The sequence below is a fragment of the Heloderma suspectum genome, chromosome 13 (genome assembly GCF_057233095.1).
Source record: "Heloderma suspectum isolate Gila_16-S chromosome 13, 16-S_ref, whole genome shotgun sequence".
NCBI lineage: Eukaryota > Metazoa > Chordata > Lepidosauria > Squamata > Helodermatidae > Heloderma > Heloderma suspectum.
This window is the reverse complement of record NC_139470.1, coordinates 30,814,085-30,829,207: the sequence shown is the minus strand read 5'-3', so window position 1 is coordinate 30,829,207 and position 15,123 is coordinate 30,814,085. Positions and strand designations below refer to the sequence as shown.

At 44.1% G+C, this 15,123-nt stretch overlaps 1 protein-coding gene across 2 annotated transcripts; it reads left to right on the top strand.

Moving 5' to 3' along the window:
- The first annotated feature begins 3,162 nt into the window (after positions 1 to 3,162).
- SRSF9 (serine and arginine rich splicing factor 9) lies at positions 3,163 to 15,036 on the top strand. Of its 2 annotated transcripts, none has more exons than XM_084819740.1 (4): positions 3,163 to 3,685; positions 10,185 to 10,354; positions 11,938 to 12,110; positions 13,216 to 15,036. In XM_084819740.1, the coding sequence occupies exons 1-4, from the start codon at positions 3,438 to 3,440 to the stop codon at positions 13,357 to 13,359; spliced, it is 735 nt and encodes a 244-aa protein (XP_084675866.1). In that variant the 5' UTR covers positions 3,163 to 3,437; the 3' UTR covers positions 13,360 to 15,036. The 2 variants fall into 2 exon arrangements, with proteins under 2 accessions (XP_084675866.1, XP_084675867.1); XM_084819741.1 differs by having other exon boundaries at positions 13,030 to 15,033.
- The last annotated feature ends 87 nt before the right edge of the window (positions 15,037 to 15,123 follow it).

Below are 15,123 nucleotides of genomic sequence, written 5' to 3'. Positions count from 1 at the left end.
GCTTCACACTGTCGGAACTGCCCATGCTGCATTCCGACTGCATTCATTTCAGCAGAGTTGCCCACCCATTCTGGAAGCCTGGTTGTTTTAAGTGTTGCATGGAGGGGACTCCATTTTGTAAACATAGCTGCATTCATGGGGCTGCAGACCTTGCTGGTCTACTATCGTCCTGGACTTAAGGAGCAACTGTGTCTCACGGTGGGGTGACAGAGTTGTTTGAACCCAATTTTTTAAGCTCTCTGCCCCTTTTGTAGCTTTGGGGATAGTTTAGGCATCCTTTGGTGATAATTAATTGGGATTAGAAGGGAGTTAAATAGGTGTGTGTGTTCCATTGTCCCTTCTTTTTAACCTTTACATACATGATTTGATTAATTTGCTTGAGAAATTGGATGTGTGTCAACTTGCCATAGAGATTACAATGGTCAGTATTCTTTTATGTGTAGATGACATATTATCTTTGACCAGGGGTGGTCTTAAAAAGCAGATGGATTTGCTGGCAACATTTTGCTGGAAGGAACAGCTTGGTATTAGTTATACTAAAACCAAGCTGGTTGCTTTTCATAAGTGATTTCCTATATTTAACTGGTCAATTTCAAATAACCATATTTAAAAGGTTAAAATATTTACAGTGCGATCCTATGGTCCCTGGGACAGCATCCCATGAGCCATAGGAAAGATTGGATCTCCCCCTCTGAGGTCAGAGGGGGATATCCAACATCAGATTCCCCTCTCTGTGCCCCCGGGGAAAAGTCTGCAACCCTCACCCTTGCAATGGCAGAGTTCTTATGTTGGAGAGGGGGGAAAGAGAGGATCGGGGTATGCCATGGAAAAAGCCTCTATCCATGCCCCAAACCCAGGAGAAACGTCAGCCCCGGAGCTGGCCTAAAGAATTTCCTTCCCATTGCTTGCTTAAATGGTTTTTGAGAAAACAACCAGAGGAAAGGTGGCAAACACTGCTCCTCTCTCACTTGTTGGATATGTCAGGCACTCTGGCTCTGAGTGCTCTGACTTCAACAATAGGATTCTCCTGCCTATTATTTAGGGGTATTTTTTTGCGAACAATTCCTCTTGAAAGGAATTCAGGCACGATGCCATTCTCCAGCAGGATGCCATTCTCATTAAAACAAGACTTATTGTAGGAGCTATTCTGAAGGTTTTTCTTTTCTTTTTTTACACTAAGGATTGCCCTACCATTTAAAATCTTTTTAGCTGAGGTTGTCCCTTCTGTGTTATATGGTGCAGCATTTTGGGCTTTTAGAGTGCAATTCTATGCATGTTTAGAGAGAAAAGAGTCCTACAACTCCCGGCATGGCTGGCTAGAGAATGCTGGGAGTTGTAGGCCTTTTATCTGTCTAAACATGCATAGGATTGCACCCTATGTCAATTACTAGTCAAGAAGCTGGAGAAGCTCCAAAATGATTTTTTAAAGAAAGTATTGGCTTTACCTTTCGGTATTCCTGCTGCTCATGGCTTGGCTTTACCTTTCAATATTGCTGCTGCTCACAGCTTGGCCTTCTGTTTGGGCTAGAATACAAGTTTGGCTTCAAAATCTTCATAATAGTAAGTTAATTTTGCCATCTTCTCGCTTAGTTTGTAAAGCTTATGGCTCTCCTTTGAATTTTCAAGCAAGAGCATTACAGACACTTGTTAGAGGCTTTAACTGGCAACTCACCAAGATCCAGTTGATGTCTAAATATCAGTTAAAGAATCTTCATGTTTGAAAAATACTTTTTAACTGCTATTTTAACTATTCATTCTTACAGATTTTCTAGACTGTATCTTCATACTGGATCATCAGAAAGCCAATTATTTGTTCTTTATTTAACTTCATGTAGAAATGCTTTTAGGGAGTTAAGATTGAATGTTATGCCATCTGCTTTTCTACAGGGCCTTGTGGTTGTAGGTTTTAAAAAACTGTGATTGAAGATATTGTTCATTATGTTACTAAGGGTGCAATCCTATGCATGTTTAGACACAGAAAAGGCCTACAATTCCCAGCATTCCCCAGCCAGCCAGTTGTAGGCCTTTTCTGTGTCTAAACATGCATAGGATTGCACCCTTAGTAACATAATCCTCTGCATAGGATTGCACCCTTAATGTCCTCTTAAGGATTCACATGAAAAATATCTGACCAAGTTTAGGCTTAGGAATAATTTTATTCCACCTAGTGAATATGTATGCTTCCTGCTGTTTAAAAATGAAAAATAATTTATCTTGTGTGTTTCCTTATTTCTGTTGTCAGCCAGGAAACTGAGAGTTAATTTTATTATTCAGATCTGAATGTTCTTTGGTTTTGTTCTGGCTTATTGCTAAACAATAAAACTGTACTCCTCCTCCTCTCATCCTTGTAACATTGCAATAACGTTGGACTACGTTGCAAGGTTGTTGTAAACCACTCTTTCAGCCTCACCTCCGATCTGTAACATAAAGAGGGGACTACGTTACATGGTTGTCATAAGCCGCTATTTCTCAGCATCACCCTCCACGATATGGAGGTAATAAGGATGGACTATTTGCATTGGCTGCACAATTTTGTTATTGTTTAAAAACTGCTTTGAGGTATTTTTGGAGATGGTAAGCAGTCTATAAATTGATATCATTTGTATTATTGTATCTGATGAAGTGGGCGGTGCCCATAAAAGCTTATGCCAGAATGTGTTAGTCTTTAAGGTGGCAGAAGATGCTTCGTTGTTTTCGCTGCAGCAGACTAAGACAGCTACCCCTCTAGAAAGTGTTGTTGTTATTATCCTCACGTTTCCCACATGAAATAAGGCATCCTTTCCCAAGCCTGGAGCCCTCCAAAGGCGCTGGACTACAACTCCCATCACCTTTAGCAAGATGATGGGAATTGTAGTCCAACACACCTGATGGGTTCGCCGTTGGACAAGCGCACAAGCTCGTCTTTGCCTCTACCTTATTTTGGGAGCGGGGAGGACCGGTTACTGCTCAGCGGGAGCCGCCCAACGCCCTCGATTGCTCCACCGCTCTCTGCAAGGCGCCGCTCCTGTTACCCAGCGTAACCGAAAAGCCCCGCCTTCAGCCAAGGAGCTCTGCGAGACGATTCCTCCGCGGACTCGCCAATCTAGGTTTAAGTCTCTCGCGCGCGGGTGGGTTGGGATCCACCGGCGCATGCGCGGCCGCAGCCGTCCCCGCATGCGCACTACATAGGGAGGGGGAAGGGCTGCTCTTCCCCCTCTCCCCGTCAGTGATGGTGTGCAGATGTGGTCCCCTTTTCCGCGCGCGCGCCGCCTTTCCTCCTCCCCTTTAAGCAGAGCGGGCTAGTGCTTTCTTTTTTTTGCCCTCCGTCTGGCGGCGTCTGCGGCAGGGCCTGAGGGGGCGGCGGCGGCGGCCAACTCTGACTGACCGAGCGGTGTAGGCCGCCGCGGCGGTTGCGGGTGTTGCGGTCGCGGAGGGCCGAGGGGAAGAGGGCACGGAGGATGTCCGGGGGCTGGGGCCGGGACATGATGGACTACGGCGGCGGGGCCGGGATGTCCGGAGGCGGCCGGGGCAGCGGCGGCGGGGGCGGCGCGGGCGACGGCCGCATCTACGTGGGGAACCTGCCGGCCGACGTGCGCGAGAAGGACCTGGAGGAGCTCTTCTACAAGTACGGCCGCATCCGGGACATCGAGCTGAAGAGCAAGCGCGGCCTCGTGCCCTTCGCCTTCGTGCGCTTCGAGGACCCGCGGTGCGTGAGCGCGGGCGGCCGGGCGGGCGGGCGGGCGGCAGCGCTCCGGGCCCGCTCAGCGGGCAGGGCGGGCGGCGGCGGCCCGCTCCGGCCGGGGCGGCGCGCGTCTGCACAGCCTGCCTGGCCCGCGCCGCGCAAGCGCTCGCCCTCCCCTTTTCCCGCCTTTTGCGGCTCCCGGCCTGGTGCCCCCCCACCCCCTGGCTGGGGATGCTGGGACTCGCCGTCGCCACGCTGGGGGAGGCTGCGGTCGCGCCATCGGGCCGCTCCACCAACTGCGAGGGGAGCGGCCCCTGCCTCAGGCGGTTCCAGGGGCGGGACGGGCGGCGGGCAATAGGCGCCTGCCCCAGCCAGCCAAGCCCCTTGCCAGGCTTCGCTCCAGCAGAAGACGCGGTCGCGGGGCTCGTGCAAAGGGCGTGAAAGGGGAAAACACGCGCACGCGCGCCTGATTTTCTGCCCCTTCCCCCACTTATGTTTTTTATTTATTTGTTCGTTTAAAACATTTGTGTCACCCATCACATCAGAGATTCCAGGGCAGTGTACAGTACAAATAATAAGTTGTATAAAAATCTAATAAAATGTTAAAACCTAGTGAAGTACAATAAAACGAATATCCAAGAGCCATAACTGAAGACAGCATTTAAAGTTTAAATTTCAAAGACAGACTGAGAGATTGTACACATTTAAAATGCCTGGTCGAAAGATATAGCATGGTGCCAGAACAGTTGTAAATTAGGCTCCAAGTGTACTTACTTAGGGAGGGCATTACAAATGCAAGAGTATTCCCAGCAAAGGTGACACTTTTCCATTCCTACCTCAAGATGCTAATTCTTAATTTGGCAGGGTAAAATGTATTACTTACAAGGGTTTATTTATTTATTGTATAAAAGTATATGCTATCCTTCAATACAGAACTGTCAGTATACTTTGCAAAATGAAAACAACAAAATAATACAAAAAATAGTGTGAAACACTATGAATCAATTAAAAACCACACATATAGAGCAGGGTGTTACTTGGCAATTATGCAGTACTGCAGGGCATTCAAAGCACTTCACCATCGATTGTCATATAATTCTTACAAGACTCCAGTAAGATAGGATACTGTTATGCCCGTATAGTAGATGTAGACCTGCCTAAAGGCCCTGGTGAATTTATAACAGAGACAAGGTTTGAAGCAGAGGCTTCCTGGTTCACAGCTTAGACCTTACAGGAACAGTTGATATCTCTGGGTAGCTCACTGGTTGGTTTACTATTGTTTTAACCTAAGCAGTTAAAATGGTCCTATGTACTAATGTATTCATGCCGAATACACAGAAGAACTATACAGGAAAGATCTTAATGTCCCTGATAGCCATGATAGTGCTCTCACTGAACTTGAGCCGGACATCCTCGAGAGTGAAGTCAAGTGGGCCTTAGGAAGCATTACTAACAACAAAGCTAGCGGAGATGACAGGATTCCAGCTGAGCTATTTAAAATCCTAAAAGATGATGCTGTTAAAGTGCTGCACTCAATATGCCAATGAATTTGGAACACTCAACAGTGGCCACAAGACTGGAAAGGTCAGTTTACATTCCAATTCCAAAGAAGGGCAATGCCAAAGAGTGTTCAAACTACCATACAATTGTACTCATTTCACATGCCAGCAAGGTTATGCTCAAAATCCTACAAGCTAGGCTTCAGCAGTATGTGAAGCGAGAACTACCGGAAGTACAAGCTGGGTTTCGAAGAGGCAGAGGAACTAGAGATCAAATTGCCAACATTCGCTGCATCATGGAGAAAGCAAGAGAATTCCAGAAAAACGTCTATTTCTGCTTCATTGACCATGCTAAAGCCTTTGATTGTGTGGATCACAACAAACTGTGGCAAATTCTGAAAGAGATGGGAGTACCAGACCACCTTACCTGTCTCCTGAGAAACCTGTACGAGGGTCAAGAAGCAACAGTAAGAACTGGACATGGAACAACCGATTGGTTCAAAATTGGGAAAGGAGTACGACAAGGCTGTATATTGTCGCCCTTCTTATTTAATTTATATGCAGATTATATCATGAGGAACGCCAGGTTGGATGACTCACAGGTCGGAATTAAGATTGCCGGGAGAATTATCAACAACCTCAGATACGCAGACGATACCACCCTAATGGCAGAAAGCGAAGAGGATCTAAAGAGCCTCTTGTTGAGGGTGAAAGAGGAGAGTGCAAAAGCTGGTTTGAAACTCAACATTAAAAAAACGAAGATCATGGCATCTGGCCCCATCACTTTCTGGCATATAGAAGGGGAAGAAATGGAAGCAGTGGCAGATTTTATTTTCTTGGGCTCCAAGATCACCGCAGATGGTGTCTGTAGCCATGAAATCAAAAGACGCTTGCTCTTGGGAGGAAAGCTATGGCCAACCTAGACAGCATAGTAAGAAGCAGAGACATCACCTTGCTGACAAAGGTCCGTCTAATCAAAGCTATGGTTTTCCCAATAGTAATGTATGGCTGTGCGAGCTGGACTATAAGGAAGGCTGAGCGCCGAAGAATTGATGCTTTCGAACTGTGGTGCTGGAGAAGGCTCTTACGAGTCCCCTGGACTGCAAGGAGGTCAAATCAGTCCATCCTAAAGGAAATCAACCCTGAGTGCTTATTGGAAGGACAGATACTGAAGCTGAAGCTCAAATATTTTGGCCACCTAATGCGAAGAGAAAACTCTCTGGAAAAGACCCTGATGCTGGGAAAGACTGAAGGCAAAAGGAGAAGGGGACGGCAGAGGATGAGATGGCTAGATAGCATCACCGATGCAATGAATATGGACTTGAGCACACTCCGGGAGAGAGCGCAGGACAGGAAGGCCTGGCGTGCTATGGTCCATGGGGTCATGAAGAGTCGGACACAACTTAACGACTGAACAACATTCATGCCGAAAGTACAAACCCTTTTGGGTCTCTTGACAAAGTCTGTGACTATTTAACTTGTGTTTATAACATCACTATTGGTATTGAGTATTTTTTTAAAAAGAAACCACTGCAGATATTCTTAAGATAAGCTACTTGTTTAAAATTTAATTTTGGACATATCTCTTAAACTTTCCTGAGAATGTTGAGCCCACTCCAACTGGATTACTATCACTACCATCGTGCTCCTGCTGAATGTGCAGGGGGAAATTCCATGAAGATTTGCCTCCCCAAAGCAGAAAATATGAGCTGTTTGCCTAAACCAGGACTTCCTCATGCTTTTCACCTGATCCCTCCCTCCTCCAAGAATTGTCCATGCTGTGGTAAAAATTAATCTCACTTTGTGAGGGTCTCTGCCATGTGTTTGGCACAACATGATACCTCTACAGACCTGAACCCTGGAAGGCATTCATCCCCTGTGGTCTTTTCTGTGTGAAAGAAGATGTACTCTCCTCTGCCCCTCCTTTCCTCAACATGCCCTCCCCAGAGATTTTGAGGTTTCCATCTCACTTGATACTCTTATCACTTTGCTCCTATCTGCATCCTCTTCTCCCTTTCCACATCTCGAAATACTGAATGCCAGAATTTCTACATCTCTTGCCTTTCTACCTTGCTCCTCATTGCAAGAAATGCTCAAACCATTTACTCCCAAGTTGGACCTCAATAAGAAGAGCCCCCTCATCCTTAAAATGCAGGTATTGCTGCATATTTGTCAGTTTAAGGTTCAGTCTGCTACCAGTCACTACCATACTCCTTTGTGTCAACACAACAAAATTCTGAGAATCTCAAAATGGGCCATGTTTATGTTAGGTGGCCCCACAAGCTTGTGCCCTATGTACAGTTGCTTTTCAGGATAAAGTTGTTTGTGTACAGTGAGACAGGCATACTTCATTTTTTTGAGATACGTGTATTCTAATTAACACCCATCTCTATCAAAATTATTGTCATGTGGAGAAACAGCGTAATATTATGTGCACGCACGCACACACACATATATATAAATAAGTACCACACAGGTATAGAAAAACATACCGTATTTTCCAGGTGGCCTTCAGTTTTGAGGTGAAGACTGCCACACAGATTTTCCTCCTCAATAAAAATTTAGTGAAATCATCTACTTTTTCTCCTCCCATCCCATGTCCTGCAAAACATTTCCTAGTCTCTGTTCTTTGAGGTATGATGATCTACTTTAAGATGGGGCAGCCTTTCATAACACCATTTAACCTGATAGAAGTGAGGGAATGCCCTTTCTACCTCAGAAGTGGTCAGAAAAAACAAAGTGAAACGTACTACAGAATGGCTTATCTGTGGTTAATGTGCTAGGTATAGCATGACTGTTCTCTGGACTGCCTTGACCCAAAGACTAATGATAACCAAATGTTAATTGTTTGCCAGCCCTTTTTTTAGTTTAGGCATACCAATAGCCTTCACAACATCACTGTAATGGAGTCCTCGTGTTTATAAAATGGGATGTTTGTTTCTCTTACTTACACAGTGAACAAGGGTTGATCGTGTATATGTTAAATCTGCCTTAAAATATGTACCATTCTGATTCAAACTAATATTGACAGAGAACTTGGATTATTGGGAGGTTTAAAAGGATAAATAAGTAGCATTAACATGTTTGGATACTCATCAGGTCATTTTCTTCAAATATTGAAGGTTAGGCAACGCTTTGCTCAAGACGGTTCATTATCTAGCACCATAGTATATTTGATTGGCTGCAGATGTTGAATTCTTAATTTATTGAGTAGGGTGGGATGGACTGCAACAGAAGTTAGCTCAATTACACACAAGTTACTCTTCATCCCTGATATAGCCAAGCCTGGTGCAGTTAAGGGAGTCTTGGTTGGTCCTGTTAGGAACAAAGAGTGAGTTTTAACCATCATCACAACAAAGATGCTGGTGTGAAGTAGATTGTACCTTATGCTCTTGGAGGGGTTTTCCCTAGACTCGGCCTTCAGATAAAATGCTAAAATAGTGTTTGGAACATTTTAAATAGATTTATAAATCAGAATCATGGAGATGGAGGGGACTTGTAGGCCTTCTAGTTCAACCTCCTGCTTGATGCAGGAAATCCAAAGCATCCCCAATAGATGGCTGTCCAGCCTCTGCTCGAAGACCTCCCTGCCTTCAGTACCCTGCCAGCTCACTACCCTGCCAAGTATTTGGTTCCACTGTTGAACTGCTGTTACTGTCAAGATATTTCTCATGATGTTTAACAAAAGCTACCCTCCTTTAGTTTTTAAGCCCATTACATCTAGTCTTGCCCTCTGGGACATCAGGGAAATCTCTGCCCTCTTTGTGAGAGTCCTTCAGGTATTTGAAGAGTGGTATCATGTCTTCAAAGAGAGCTTTGGCTATTGGGTAGTATAGAAATGTACTAAATAAAAATAAATGTCTCCCCTCAATCTTCTTTTCTTCAGGCTAAATATACCTAGTTCCTTCAACCTTTCCTTGACCATCTTCATTGCCCTCCTTGGAACCCTTTCTAATTGTCTAAAGTGTACATGACATAGTACTCCAGATGAGGTCTGACTAGTGTAGAATAAAGTGAAACTGTTAGTTGGGACTTGGAAACTGTGATTCTGTTAATGTAGCCTAAAACTGTGTTGGCATTTTTTGCAAGTGCATTACATTGCTGACTCATGTTCAGTTTGTGATCAACTATAATCCTGAGATGCTTTTCACATGTGCTATTGCCAAGCTCAGTATCGCCCATCCTATACCTTTGCATTTAGGGTGGGGTGTCCTAAATGCAGAAGTCTGCATTTGTCTTCGTTGAATTTCATTTTGTTAGTTTCACCTCAGTTATCCATTCTGTTAGGCTTGTTTTGAATTTTGTTCCTGTCTTCTGAAGTGGTAGTTATCCTTCCCAGTTTTGTGTCATCTGCAAAGTTGATTTAAGATTCCTTCCACCCCTTCAGAAAATAGCATACTGAATGAAATATCAGTAATCTCCTTAAAGTGTTGAACTGATTGTACAGAGTAACTTCTTAAATTTACTTTGTCTCTTTAAAGTAGCCTGGCTTTGGTTAATTGGCACTGGCTTTTTAAGACAGATGAAGCAACAGTGCCTTAGGCACTAAACTTTGTTAATCTGGTTACTACCTTCTTGATTCTACTCTAGAGAGAGCAGCAAGTCAGCACAGTAATTGGTGTTTGGAAAATAAATAGGAACCTAGTGATACGATGTGCTGTCACTTGTTGCTCTAAGGCATGAAATTTCTGAATTCCTTTTTGCAAAATTTCCCCCAAAATGACTAATGTGTACAATCCATATCTTTCAAATGATAGAAACATCTCTATCACCCATGAACTTGAAATTTGAGTGATATTTCTGGAGCTGTCCTTAGGGACCTGAGAATAAGATGTGTTCAGGTGGACCTTGGCAAGTGCTAATATCTGCCAGGTTAGAAATTGGGAGTCTCTTGCTCTTTCAGGCCTATTTCTCAGTATTTCTGTATGTAAGCTTAGAAGTACTATAGTTCCTAATACGTTGCATGTTCCTCTCAGATGCTGATGGAGCAGTCCTAAACACAGACATATATTATTTGTTCACAGAGATGCAGAAGATGCAGTTTATGGAAGGAATGGTTATGATTATGGCCAGTGTCGTCTGCGTGTTGAGTTTCCCAAACCTTCCAGAGGTCGGGGTGGAGGCTTTGGTGGGGGGCCTCGTGGGAGGAATGGCCCTCCTTCACGACGTTCTGAATTTCGAGTCCTTGTTTCAGGTATGTTTTCTTCTGTACTTCATACTGACTAGGATCCATCCTGATGCCATGCCTCACTCATGCTGTGCTGGGGAGAAGGAGTGTCTTGCTGCCATACGATAAGGTTTCTTCTGTAATATGAAACCTGTGCCTGTGAAGGAGTTTTTTCAGAGCTGCGAGAGGACAACACACTGTTCTGGTTCGATTCATGGAGGAAATCTCTTTGCTTTTGGAGTTCATTTTGGTGAATGATTGGTGAGCAAAAATGTCTCCATCTGTAGGCAGGTGTGAACTCAATGGACTTGGAAGTGGGCAACTGTGTGGGTGGGTAAAGGGAAGGAAGAAGAAACGGGATGTGCAGGACCAAGAGAAATGGGTCTCAATAACTTCACATAAGCTGAAATAACTTTAAAGCAAATGATGCTGTGAGAGATATAGGAGTCTATTAAAGACAGAGGTATGGCTGGTGCTGCAGCAGCTGCACGTTACTCGCATTTATTAGAAGAGAAAATTAACCTGAATTAGACCCCTTAATTAGTAACGTGGATTCCTCAGAGCAACTTTGACATATCCGGAATAGGTATCTGTTTAGTGAATTGGTCAGAGAGAGGTGGAAAAGTCCTTTTGCTGGAGAGAAATGGAAGTATTTTGGAGGCTTTGCCATGATGATCAAGTCTCTGGAGAAAATTCAGCACTCCCTGACCAGATTTATGGAATGGTCCACTTAAAGCAAACTCATGTTTATTCCCATGCACTACTTAAATAAAATACAGTGATCTAACTGTACTTCTCTGCGTGCTGCTGTGGCATCGTGGCTAGAAATATGAGTACTCACTGTGAGGAAACAATTGAATTGCAATCTCTTCAGCTTTGCAGCAGGACCTGAAAACAAGTGTTGAACCCCAGGTGTACATCTCCCACACAGAAGCCTGGGAGGGCAGGGAGGATATCTGGAAAAAAAATCTCTTGACGTTTGGCATGAATGTGAGAACTTGCCTTGCTAGAGAGTGTTGTGAAGCATTCTTGAAAACTGCCAGGAGCAGCAGTATACTAGTGTCTCCAGGATATGATGTGGAACAGGGAAACTACTTACCTTTGCTAATTCTTAGTAAACAAGCTGATAGTTAAATACAGGTACCCTTGCTCCGCTGTTCAAGGATGAGCTATTGGAACCTAAGGACCCAAATCATACTATTAGACGGGGACTGTCATTCTTGGATGGGAATCTGATCCTGAGTAACTAAATCGTACATGGAGTACAATCTGTCCAGTCAGAGTTAGGGGTGATATTAAGTTTACATTGGACCAACAGGAGGATTCCTCTGAATGCCCAGCACTCTGAATCCTAGAGCTACCTAGGGGACTGCCTTGCTGACATGGAGGGCTCATCCACTCTGGAATGGAACTTAATTGCTGTTCTTTGGATCCTTCTGTTCTTATTGTAGCACTGACTCTCTGGAATAAACAGGAAGTCTGTGGAAGTGGTGAAGCCTTCGACACACTGGAGGGACTGGTTGAGGGTGCGCAGCCATTCCTGGCGTAGCCTAAGCAGCTAGTGTCATCTCTTTACATGGTCTCTTATGTTTTGTGTTCTCACTGCTCAGGGCTTCCTCCATCAGGCAGCTGGCAGGACCTGAAGGATCATATGCGTGAAGCTGGTGATGTATGTTATGCAGATGTACAGAAAGATGGAATGGGGGTGGTTGAGTTTCTTCGCAAGGAAGACATGGAATATGCACTGCGTAAACTGGATGACACCAAATTCCGATCTCATGAGGTGGGTTCCTGCCTGTGGGTGAAGAGCATGTGCGTGTGCCAATCATGGAGGAACATACGTTAACCTGTCCTGTTGTGATGCTCTCAAGAGGCTCCAGGGCACAGCCTAGCGATAGTCTCGGAATTGGTGGCTAATGGTAATTCTTGTAGCATGTTAGGAATCCAGCTTAAGAGCTGTTGAGGCTTTGTGAAACCTGCCCCATGATGGCATGGTATGAGCCCTGATAGCAGAGACCAGATTTTGTGGTTTCGTTCCTAAGTTACATGGAAAATGAGCATTTGGATTACGTGCCTCCGACTTCTTCTGGGTAAGTCGAGTTGACTTGCTTTGCCATTCTCCCTTTGACAGCCAATGGCTGAACAGAGATTGCTACTGGCTGTTCTGTTTGAATAAGCATAGCTCACGTTGCCTTGGCAGCCAGAGGTTGTATCAGCAAACTGCAGTGTTTACTCCCCAGAAGAGCTGATGAGTAACTGTAGTGGTTACTCCATAGCAATCTTTCCCACCTGTGCATGGAACCTCTTCCTGTGGTGGTCTCGTGATATCTTTGCCATAAACCTGTTTTTTCAGTCTTGGGGCATTGCTACCTCAATTGCAACCACCTTCTTCCAGTGGCTGGCCTGATCTGCTGAAACCACCCCCTCTGTCACAGCTGGAGGCTGCTTGCTGTGGAACCTCCCTCCAGAACCTGAGCTGCTGAGACATTTAAATTAAGATGAGCTGGTGAGAAGGTTCACCAAGGCATCTCCTAACTATGCTGAAGGACTGCACTAGCTTACATCTCTTTCCCTCTGACAATTAAAAGTTGGAAACTGACATCTTCACCCTTCTTAGTTACATGGGGACAGAACTTGGCTATGTTTGCCTTACTAATACCTGCACAATACTAGCTGTTATGTAACATGTCCTTTCTCTGTAGACCACAAGGCCCAGACCAGAATTGGCCTAAGGCAGCCGTAGAAGGATTCGTACTGCCTGTGTGTGAAAACTCTCCAGCCTTGAGCCACTTGTGCATTGATTTCTGATCTCCATTTTTGGCATTCATTCACTCATTGACCACAGCATGTTATGCCAATGTTTGGGTTTTCTCTGTTTTAAATTCCAGGGTGAAACATCCTATATCAGAGTTTGTCCTGAAAGAAGCATCAGCTATGGCTACTCGCGCTCCCGTTCTGGTTCAAGGAGTCGCGATTCTCCATACCAAAGCAGGGGATCTCCACGCTACTCTTCTCCCTTCAGGCCATTCTGATTGCACCCAACAGGGACTTCTAAAAATGTGAACTGAGCTCTTTATTTCTGCTCAGAGTTTACATTCCAAAATGGATGGATATAGTCTTTCGTAGGAAGCCTTGTTTTTTTCCTTTCTATTCAATAAAATCTTTTTTTATGACTTAAAAGTTTTTACTAGGGAAGTGTTGGTAATGAAATACTATAAACGATTGCCACTTAAAACTTTTTGTTTGGATAATGTAAATTGTTTTTGTTTTTCCTTCTAAATGAGGGAAAATAAGCTTGAGAACTAGTATGTATGCGTTAATGGTGTGTCTGCAGGATGGCGCTTTAAAGCAGTGGAGCAACCTGTATGGCTCAGCCTGTTGTGGTGTTTTGAAATATACTTACATGTTTCTGTAACTCACAAGTGGGTGGCTGTCTTTTTGTGCAGTGAGAGACTGGGAAGCTGGTGTAAACAGCTGAGCCTGGAGTTTAAATTGCTTTCTGCTACTGGGTTTAAAACGCTTCAAGTTTTGCTATTGCTCAGTGTGGGTATTGTAGTGAACACATCAAAGGAATATTTAAACTATTCTAAGAGCCCGGTACAATTCTTTACAAGCTGTCTATAGATACTTAATTTCATGAACGTTACCCAAGAAAGGCTTGACAGCAACCAGGAGAATACAGTGGATGAAGGGGCTGTTGGAACAGGAAGCATAGGATCTGAAAAGACTAATGGGATAGGTATAAACTCTGCCTGAAGACTTGGCAGACATGGAGTGCGGGCCTTCTGTGCTTCTCACCAATTGCAAAATGTGTTCCGTTTGAACATTTGCTAAAGCTCTATTAAAGTCCCATCACTACTTGACCTATAAAATAAAATGGATTTTAGTAGTTTTCTGCTGTAGTTAACTTGTAAAATGAGGTACTTAATTTGAAACCTATTGGGAAGCTCTGTTTCCCATACACCAATGGTTTCCAGTAGAAGATCCTGTTGCATGCATAGAGGCTTATCTTCTGGCTAGTCTGCAACTGCAGGGAAAGTGTTCCCAGCTTATGCGATGTCATGTGCTGACCTTGAGAATAGTGTTTTTGAGACTTGGCTCAAATTTACAGCTGCAAAGGCAGCCTGGCCCCAGGTCCTAGACCAAATTCATAACTTACTGTGTTTCAGTATATACCAGAAAGATGCTTTGTTGTGTCATATTAAAGCTGCAATCCTGTGCACACTTACATGGGAGTAAGTGCTGTTTAAGTGGTATTTCTGTGTCGACATGCACCAGAACAGGCTGCATGTGCTCTACATAAATGATTAAGTCAAATAGATGGAGGAAATGCCTTTCAGTTCAACAATGTCTCTTTACTAGATACAATTCAGTTGTATACTGAAACTCACTTTCTGTGCTGAAATAGGAATTCACACACCCAGTTAAAAATTGCACATACATACTTTGCCTACTGGCAAGTAAGGCCCACGTGCTATACTGGCTTTTATTTTTCCTACAGAGCCAAATAATAATCTATTTCTCAGCCATTTTAGATGGGATTTAGCACCGGGTCTCATGAGATAACTAAGTAGCAACACTCGTCTAGAAGAGCATCATGTCAATTTCAAGTGTGTGGTATATTTACCAGGAGAACGTCCACATTTTACTAATTTACTGTATTTCTCACACTTTTGTATACTTGTTATTAAAATGCTGGGCCCTTGCTTACATGTTTATTGATCTGTGAAGCACTAGGAACACACTGTGTTCTGTGAAAGCTATCTCATGAATTTTTATATACATACACGAATCTT

Excerpts from the sequence above, each read along its gene's own strand:
- SRSF9 (XM_084819740.1), top strand. The coding sequence starts at position 3,438 with ATGTCCGGGGGCTGGGGCCGGGACATGATGGACTACGGCGGCGGGGCC. Across the intron at positions 10,355-11,937 it reads ATTTCGAGTCCTTGTTTCAG|GGCTTCCTCCATCAGGCAGC; the intron begins GTATGTTTTCTT and ends CTCACTGCTCAG. Across the intron at positions 12,111-13,215 it reads CCAAATTCCGATCTCATGAG|GGTGAAACATCCTATATCAG; the intron begins GTGGGTTCCTGC and ends TTTAAATTCCAG.